The sequence below is a fragment of the Rissa tridactyla genome, chromosome 13, assembly GCF_028500815.1.
Source record: "Rissa tridactyla isolate bRisTri1 chromosome 13, bRisTri1.patW.cur.20221130, whole genome shotgun sequence".
NCBI lineage: Eukaryota > Metazoa > Chordata > Aves > Charadriiformes > Laridae > Rissa > Rissa tridactyla.
In genome coordinates, this window is record NC_071478.1 from 1,382,294 (window position 1) to 1,392,317 (window position 10,024).

General features: G+C 39.5%; 1 protein-coding gene across 3 annotated transcripts in view; it reads right to left on the bottom strand.

Moving 5' to 3' along the window:
- Positions 1-10,024, bottom strand: part of TXNRD2 (thioredoxin reductase 2) — a 36,564-nt gene that overhangs the window by 26,165 nt on the left and 375 nt on the right. The window contains exons 2-9 of one of the 3 annotated variants that reach the window (XM_054219516.1): positions 9,123-9,188; positions 8,365-8,421; positions 7,599-7,743; positions 7,205-7,279; positions 6,267-6,345; positions 5,311-5,373; positions 4,719-4,789; positions 128-147 (exon numbers count right to left, since the gene is read on the bottom strand). In XM_054219516.1, coding sequence (XP_054075491.1) covers positions 128-147; positions 4,719-4,789; positions 5,311-5,373; positions 6,267-6,345; positions 7,205-7,279; positions 7,599-7,743; positions 8,365-8,421; positions 9,123-9,188 — 576 coding nt within the window. Of the gene's footprint in view, positions 1-127; positions 148-4,718; positions 4,790-5,310; positions 5,374-6,266; positions 6,346-7,204; positions 7,298-7,598; positions 7,744-8,364; positions 8,422-9,122; positions 9,189-10,024 lie in introns of all 3 variants that reach the window. The other 2 variants (XM_054219514.1, XM_054219517.1) reach the window with 2 other exon arrangements.

The following is a 10,024-nucleotide window of genomic DNA, read 5'->3' on the forward strand; positions in this document are numbered from 1 at the left end:
AACTATTACTATTCTATTAGCAACTCAACTGCAGGGCACGAGCAAAGGAATTCTGAAAACAGCTTTCATAGGAAAGATAGCAATGCTGCTTATAATCGCAAATCATCACGGCTTTTTCAAAGGATACAGCTGGCTCCAATAACCAACCTGTTACATAAAAAGAAACAAAGAATAAAGCAATCAAATGAGCTTGTACTTATTTCTGCACAACCAAAAAACTATCTTCTGAAGTATGCGTAGTTACAAAATTACAGGTTTGAGGAGTTGATTTGATGTTGTTAGATGGGAAGAAAGAGTGTGGCTTGTGAGCTCCAACAAAGACAACTCTACTACATGTAGGCTTATTTTATTAACAGGATAAAAAAAAAAAAAACGAACAGGCTTATAAGACATAAGGAATTGTTTTTATAGTGTAAAGAGACATTTAAGCACATACTCTGAAAGACAAAGTGAAGAAAGCCATTAAAAACTCAAGAGGAACTATCAAGGTTAAGAGGCATCACAAATATTTCAATTGTGTTCTGTGGTGTACCTCTGTGGAACTGCCAGGTTTTTCCCTCGGTGCCTGTTCCTACTGATGCCTCATCTTTACAGGGCTTCTCAGCACCGCTGCCTCCGAGGCAGTAGGCAACATATAAACAGACATGCAGCGGTCTTGTCCGAACTCAAGTATACCTCAAAATTTCCAGAGGTATCTTAATTACTAAGATTTTATTAATTGCTGAATTTCATTTTGATTTATAACCATCTGCTTTTTAATCACCTTATTTTACCAAATGCCAAATATTTGCCCTTCCTGTCTTCAAGTTTGTGTATGCGGCGATAGAAAAGCCGTGTAATCAGTTTACCCAGACTACTATTTACAAAATAAATGCATTTTAGATCTTAAATAAAAGTCCAGCTCCTGTCTCTCCCCATATTTCACATCCTTTCAACCAAGAATATCACTAAAGTTGTCCATCAACACTTTTAATTGATGAGTTGCATCAGCTCTCTGGCACAGCGGTTCCCAGGCCTGTCCCCAGGTGCCCTACGCACTGCAGCAGCCCCTCTCTCTTCTCCCCACATCCCCAGTTCCCCACGCCTGCTGGGCACACAAGAGGCAGAGCCTCACTCACTCTTCCAGAGAGAAAAATGGGTCCAACCAGTCAGTCCCTGCCACTCGCTGCTGCACAGGCTGCACCCACGTCCCTTTGCTGCTCAGGTGTTACACAGACTTGTGAAAACCTCACAGTTTGGAGATACATTCCACATAGTATTTACACTTACAACAAAGTCTTTTGTTAAGTTTTTGAATTAGGGTAAAAAATGCATCATTAGGGATGAAAATTTCTCTTTACTATGAGGACAGTGGAGAATGTTAGGCTCTTTCTGACTGTGATTTTCATCTCTGGAAATAGATGCTGTATAAAAAAACTTTCATGCCCATGCTTTATGAAGAACTTTTCATCAAAAAAACCCAGCAACACGAAACCACAACACTAGGAACCCACCTGAATATTTGTAACTTTTATATTGAGCATTTTTTTCTAAAGCAGGTCTCTCTCATACTGACATATTAAAAAGTTAAATAACTTTGGATTTTTGGGTGTGGAAGAAGCAGTTTGCTAATTGTATTTTGGAAAGCTAGAAGTTTTAGAAATTCACTTGAATTTAGAAATTTACTTTAAAACTCAAAATACAAACTCACATAATCACAGAGTTTTAATAGGTTATTTAAAGTTAGGAGGATAAGCAAGGAAGCATACGCATTATAAGCCTAAGTCACAGAACTGTATCATATTCTTTTACCCATATCCAACCTTGTTTGACTGTTTTGAGGAAGACAAGTTTTAGCAACACAAATGGCAATGCCAGCAGACCGAACAGTTGCACGGAAAGACCTTTCCCCTCAGCCGCTGTACTTCCATTAATTCAAAAAACTCTAAGCAACGAAACAAAACTATTTTGACAAAACATGCTCCAAACAGGTGAAAATTCAAAGTAGTCAGATCACAGAAAGGAACACATCTGAAATATCAGCCTGTGGCCTACACACCCCACACTGCTCAATTCCTGGCTGAAGTGGCACACGCTGTTATGGTGCTTCACAAAGTAAACATAAACCCTCAAATCTATGGAGAAACACACTGAAGGCTAACACAAAGTGGTGCAGGCATTGCAGTCTCCATATAAAGAGGTATCATTCATCAATTTTTAATTAAAATTTACAAAGCAATAATCCTCCCTCCACCCTGTTACCAGGAAAACTACTGGCATACACACTTACAAAGACAGAAATGTGTTTAATAGAAGGACATCAAGAACCTTAGAAAATATTTTATATGTGAACACGTATGGCAACTAAACACAAAGGTTAGAGACATGATGGAGCTCCGCAGACAGCAAATTTGGCTTCTCTTTTTGGCCCTGTCACTGACTAGCCACATACACCTAGGAAAGTTATTCTTCCCCAATACTGCGAGAGAAACAAGACCAATACTTGGAAAGCTCTTCATACACAGCCTGTCCTATACGAAGAGAGCAGACCAAAAATAATAGATGAAACTCTGGCTTGTGGCCTATGCCTCACCCTGCACCATCTCCTAGTTCTAACAGAGATGCTTTAAAACTTCTGAAAAGTGTAGAATGGGGGCTGCTGCTCCATAAGCCCCAGGGACTGCAGAGCCAGTACAACACGTGTTTTCTCACAAAAGACCCTAGATAACATCTATCTATCCTATAATAAAAACATATAACTTCTGAAGGTGTACAAAGAACAGGCTGAGCTAGAGAGATTAAAATCTGCTAGTCTGGGGTTTATGTTTGGCAAACAATTTAACACAGTGGGAAATAAATTTTTCCAGCATTAGGGCATCTGATTCATCTGTGAATGGATGATCACCCCCTCTTTCAGCACATAGCTCCTGGGAAGCACTGCAAAACGCCACACACTGCCCATAAAGAAGTATCCACTGGAGATTCACAGTGAATAGAACGAGAATATCTCTAATTTAGGCATATGTTTGCTCTTCTTTTTCATTAGAGCAAAAATCAATGCCAGCTGGCACTCGTTCATAGCATCAGCAGCACATTATTCACAATTTCTTCTACAAACTAGAGGGCTCCTGGCCATTGTCAGTGTCTAATAGAAAAGTTAAGAAAGCAGGACTTAACCTCCTTCACACCTGCTCAATCTCTCACTCATTCTGAACATATTTCAAGGCACATTTTCTAATTCACTCTGCCAAAACCCTTCATCTCAGTAGCGAGAATGTCTTCACAGTGTTTGTATATTTTTTTGTTTTTTTAATATGAATAACTGTAGGACTGACAGTTCTATAACCCCCCAGGCATGTAATTTGTAGCTGAGATATGTACATTCGGAGGGGGAGAAAAGAAAGAATAAGTACAACACAGCTCAGATTAAAAACAAAAGGTGTTAAACTGAACCTTGGGAATATTTGTAATAGAAACAAATCCGACAGAAACAAACCTTTAACAACTCCCTCCTTCATTTGCTAGGACACAGCCTGATAAAGCACAGAAATGCTACTGTAGCCCCTGCAGGCTTATTTTGACTAAATCTCAGGAATGCAACATATAAACACTAGGCTCCCACATTACACTGTTACAACTTGCATTAGCAGCAACTGGACAAAAGCCACATTTTCACAGAAACATCTTAACAGGGATAAATCTTATGTTTAGTTTTTTGGGGGGGAGGGTGTGTGTGTGTGTGTGTGTGTGTCATGTTGGGGGTTTTTTTTGTTTTTCTTTTTTCAGAAAAAAAAAAACAACCAACCACTCAGTTTCCTCACATAAATCATGCTCTTAAAATTCAAGAGGTGACTGATATATTGCAAACAACAGCAAATTTACTTTCCTTTTTAAACTGTACCAAGGAGCCTTGTTTACCTATTTGATATTTAGCTTAACACACTGCATTTTTTATATTAGAAAGTCACAGCCACAAATGGCAGCTCTGTTTTCTTTCAAACACCACTATTATAGTTTCAAGTCTTTTTTTCTTATATATACACTTTGCTTCTTCTAGAATTGCTCAACAGTGAGAAGAAAAAAAATAGTATTATCTGACTTTCATGCTAGCAAATGTGCATTTCCTATCACAATTAATTGCATCAGGAAATTGCTCTGTAGTGCAATGTTGACTCAGAATGTTATTGTGCTATGTGCTGCATTTTAGTATTTCCATTTAAAACAATTTTTTAACATTTCAGTTAAACAATAGCTCCCAAAGGATAAGAAGAGGCAAAAGTAACTCAATTTTCTCATCATATTGTATTTTGTTATCAAAATTGACAATACTTAAGAAAATGTAAACTTATGTTGGAGCTTCTTTCCTAATTGAAGAGCAATTTCACATACACCCTTAGCAAATACGGACAGTAGAGCCTTCACTTAAGTTTATGCTGCCCTCTTGTGACTTCCGTGTATAATTGCTCCAGCAAACAAGTCACCTTAACCTAAGACGGTGAAAATTCATATTTAATTTGATTTTAGAAGGGAATTTCATAAGAGAGGGAGGGAGAGAAATCTATTAGTTACTAATAAAGACTGGTCGTATGATGTTGGTGCATAGCAGAACAAATTCTCAGAAGGAAAACAGAAGGACAGAAAAAACAGTGTGTTAAAGCCAATTTTGAACATTTTTCACCTTGCCATAAAGAAGAAGTACAAAAGCCAGCAGTTGTTAAAGCCATGGTAAGGTAACTTACGTTTTTCCAGGAGATTCTTTTAACCAGAACAGATCATCACTTGTGATACCATACTCCAGCGCACCTGCAATCTGTGATCACACAGGTTAAGATCTTGAATCTACAACCCAAGTCCTGGCAGCAAAAAAAAGCTAACAGCGACTTGGGCTGTATTAGCTGAAGTACAGCCAGTAGGTCAAGGGAGTTATATATCTGGGTTTGCCCAGATATGTCATCAAGTCTTCGTCTTTGGAGATTTTCAAAACCTGACTGCAAAAAGCCCTGAGCGACATGATCTGACCTCACAGCTGACTCGATAGCTGACCACAACCTAAGGAGGTTGAACTACATGACCTCTAGACATCCCTTCCAACCTGAATTATCCCACAGCTTTAAGCAACATCAACATACTAAACTGATGCAAATTATTTTCTATGGAAATGTTTTTCTGAAAGGCCTGTACTTTCTATAAAAGACAATTTTTCACATGACACAAGTATAAACATCTCTCATATGTTACTTTGTATTTACATTTTTATCCTCCAAACATTCATTATTATCTGCAACAAAACCAGTAAAACCATTGAGTTGTTAGATATCCAGCGTAACTTACATGTGTAGGGTATTTTGGTCTTCCTCCAGTAGCAATGACAATATTTTCTGCAGTAACAACAGTCTACAAACAAAAATACAAAATCAAAATCAAGCATCACATGCAGGAGTTTCTCCTACACATTCTCTATCAGGTTTTGTTTTAATATTAAGCTTACAATTGTTCCTATATTGGACAAGATTCTGATGACTACTTGGAAGCAACAGTTGTTCACAAATGGGAGCTTTTTAAAATCAATTTTTACTTAGGACAAAACATACAGAGATCACAGCAAGTGAATTCCGTCTCTAAGGCCTGGAGTTACGACTACCTCAAAAGTGGCATGTTTTTAGAAAATGCTAGGCATCTACCCCAAAAACTTTTGCTCTCTCAAGCTGACATTAACCAGTAACATCATATAATTACCCTCAAAAAGGTGTTAAAAATGCATGTTCAGTCTTTTCTTATATTTGCATACATGGCCACCATTCTGTTATGTGACCCAGTTGCTTGAGGCTGTGCATTCTGTACAATTGCCTCTTATACACAATTTTGTATTAGAAAGCTTATCACCCTTACAATTTATTTGAAGGAGGAAAACATCTCAGACTGATCTAATACTCAGAGCAATAAGGAGGTGGTGGTCCCCGCTACAGATCTGTAAGCATTTATCAAAGCAGTGTGACTCTAACACAAAAAAAAAAAAAAAAATCTTTTGTCTCAGCATTTCCATCTGCAGAGAAAAGTTAATGGCATCTAAGTGACAGCTTAGAGGCTAGGGACTCAGGAGGGAACAGTCAAGTTCATAAACATCTTCTCTAGGTGGAAAATGTAAATATCAGTCATCAAAACAATACTGAATAACTAAAGCAATTTGCAAAGGTACAATCTAGCTCCCAGTTGACCTGAAAACCAACACATGAGGACCTGGAATGTTTGACGTGAATGATATTGCAGAAATCAGCACTGCAGCTCACCTCTTTACCTGCTTTTGTTAAACCACAGATTGTATGCGGATCAGAAAAACTCCCTTTCATGTTGAAATATTTCACCTTCCTGTTTAGAAGAAAACAGCAACATAAAGGCACACTTAATGAAGAACAGAAATGAAATACAATCAGCTACTTTTTCCATATCTGAAGTGCTAAAAAGGATAGCAAACAGGCATAGAAAAGTAAAAGGAAGACAGCATCTCATTTCATATGATTGTTTGCAGCTCTGTCACATAATTTAAGTCACTTAATTCTTGTGTCACAGTTAACTCCTCTATACAGCAGAGTACCTAACCTTGTAACATGCTCTGGGATCAACCTATTGACTTCTTCAAATGATATATTTTCCACTAGCGATAGTAACGGTATAGATAATAATGGTAATGCTAATACAATGCCCATTTCAGAGCATGCAAAAGCAACTCAGCAGGAGTCACAAGACAACCTGTCAAATTATCTATTAATATAATTTCCCTGTAAAAGCAACTGCATGCAGAAAAACTTGAAACCATTTCCGCACTGTAAGCAAAAAAATCAGCTGCTCTAGTAAAGTGTTATCTGTGGGCTTGTATGGCATATAAATTTTGGTGGACGAGCTTGAAATTATCTTTAGAAACCCTAACTACTTCATATTAATGCGAAACCTCTCCAGATTAAAGAGAGCACTCCCTGATCTCTACACTGTTTGAAAACTTTCATGTATGGTCACTTTCAACCACTATTTCCCAGAAAAGAAAAGGAAGGAGAAAAAAACCCCAAATCACTTACATTAGCAAAGGCACTTACAGTCCCGAGCAGAAAAGACTTACAAACTCAAAATACTATCTCTAATGAGAAACTCCAAAGGCAATTCAGCAATTCAACAAGGAGAGGAGCAGCTCCTGGACTATGGGAAGTAAGATGAACTTCAAAGTCTTATTTACTTGTCTTGTAGTTGCACTCTGTGTCCCCAGTTCAAGGATTTCACATAATTCTGAACAGCCTGTGCCATCACAGACCTATCACAAAACAAGAAACTGAGCATGATGTCGTCACATTACAAATTCAGATTACGAAACTCAAAGATACAGGCGATTGCTAGAAATTAGGAATGTTCTACAATACTGGTTTTTTTTATAGAAGTAAATTATCAAGTTCAAATCAACGTAATATCTGCCCTGATAAACCAGTAAATACAGTTGTCTGTTTTAAACAAGGAGCAGTCTAAAAAGCTTCATGCGTAATTCCCTTCCCTAACTGTCCCCAAATAAGCACCAACGGGGAAAAGTTGTCATGCATTTGCAGCACAAAGGAGTGGATGTGGGCAATAATCCTTACCAGGTATGATGAACAGGTTGGGCTATATTCCAGCCATAGTGTTGGGCATCTTTAAGGGCACTCCCTAAAAGGGCTGCTTGATGCATAAGCTTTTTAGGAATGCAGCCAACATTCACACAAGTTCCACCAAGTCCCCATTTGGTTCCTTGTGAAAAAAAAAAGAAAAAAAAAGAAAGTAAATTCTTGGGTTAGTGTAACCATGCAATTGGGTTATTTAGAGAATTAGGTTGTTCATGCAATTAGTTAAAAACTTTTGAAACAGCACACAGTTCACTATCTCCTACAGATCAGTTTCTAACTCTAATTTTGTTCATTTGTTTTGATGAAAACCATCTCTATATACTTTTTTTCTAAAATTCAAACCATCTCAAGACATTTCTCAGAGCTCTGAAGATCGTTACTTCACATTCACATTTGCTTATTTGCAGTTGCAGATCTTATTTTACATATTGTACATGAAGCGTCACAAGATGATGCAATTCATAATTTTTAGAAATTGTGTCATCTTGACAGACAAAATATTCTCATATATTTAAGTCCAAAGTCTACAACAAATGGTAGCATCAAACTTCGCTAACAACCTTAATGCGCAGAGGAAGCAGGCAGAGCTGGGAATGAGCAGCAGAGCAAGCTGGGCTTAAGGACTTCTGCTACAAGCAAAGCAGGCAGGTGGCTTTGGCCACTTTGCTGCCTGGAGCGATCGGCTCACCTAGGCAACCGTTTTATACACATGTCCAAATATTAGCCTCGTATTTCTCTTCCATACCTTGTGGAGAAGGTTCCACATAATCCAGAACAGCTACTTTCCTTCCAAACTGAGCAGCTTTAAACAAAAAGCAAAACAAAGTATTTAGAGGAGGGAGAAACACACAAACATAAGCATTTTTAATGGCACGGTATAAAGAGTACAGGAGATGACAGCTGGTGGTTTTTACTGTCTAAGTCCAGATGCCAGACTAGACACTCAGGCTGCATAGGTCATCAGCAGATTCTCCAGAAGGCACTTAATAACCCAGACTAGAGCCTCCAGCTTCCACCAACCCTAAAACTGCAGTTTGACCCCAAATGAGAGGTTTAAGAACCCTGTGTGTTGTTGAGCACGTTCCATTGAGTTACAAAGGGGCAAGGTTCCCTGCAGCAGTTACGCAGATCTTGGAAATAGTCGGAAGGGACTGTTGTTTTAACACATAAATAAACGGTAAAATTGAAAAAATACAGTATCTATGAAAGCACTCAGAGCATTTTACATTAACAGTGAAATAAAAGCTTATTAAATTTTCCCATTATGAAAGAAGAAATATTTTTTAAAAGGTGAATAGGAAAGCCAAACAAGATCACCCCACCCGAGGGTGTGAACTAATTTGCAGATTGACTGTATGGAGCTGAGTTAATGATTTATGTGCAGGGACTAAAGTATACTATGTTTCTTAAAAAGCTTTAGCATTATCAGTAATACTTCTTTTAGTTTCCATAAACACCACTTAAGCTAAACAAAACTTTTGTTAGTTATTTATACATACCAACCTTCTTTTGCACAAGCAAGGCCCCCAGACCCTCCACCAATTACCAGAAGATCATACTCATTCTTTCCTGTGAAAAGGACGTGAAAAAAGAAGGAAAAGAAACAGGCAAAGAAGATGGGAGAGGTATGTGAGAAGGTACACTATTTTTTTTTTTACAATTGATTATTGCTGATTCGGGTTTTCTTTACTTTACTAGAGCACTGTGGGGTTTTTTTTCAGTATTCCAAAGCATTCTCCAAAAATTATTAAACTAGATTTGTGAATGAAACACAGAAAATAAAGCAATCCAAAAGAAGTGAGGAAATAGATTAGATTTTTACACAGTGTCCCAAGAAGCTCTTTCTGCCTGATCAGGCGATTGAAACTGGGATTCAGTATAGGTCTTCTGTCTCTGCATGACAGCAGCAAGTTCTACAGAGATTTTTTCAGCAGGGTCACCTTATCGGACTGGCCTCCGCTGCAATGTGGGCCGTGCAGGGGTGTGGTGGGGCGGCCAGAGGGAAGCTGGCCCCTTCTGCCACCTCAGCCTCCCAGAGCAGGTCCGAAGCGGCAGAAGCCCGCAGGTGAGCGGCAACTCATTTCTCAGCAGGCAGGAGGCCAAGCCCTGCTTCCCGGGGGCTGCCTGGCTCAGGGCGGGCAGCCGAGGCCCGCAGCACTGGACACCACGGGGTTGGGGACTTTTCTCGGCAGTGGGACCGGGAAGGCTGATGGCTCGGGTCCTTGCCGTTAAGCCCAGAGGAACGACCTGGCCTGGCTGCCCCTCGGGCCGCCCCGGTGCTTCTCCACAGCCCCACGGCCGGGGCGCGGGAGGCCTTGCCCACTTCACGGCCCCCTGCGGCCCGGGGCTCCCTCAGCAACCCGGGGGCCGAGGGACGGGCTGCTGCGAGAGAGGCAGCGGGGCGG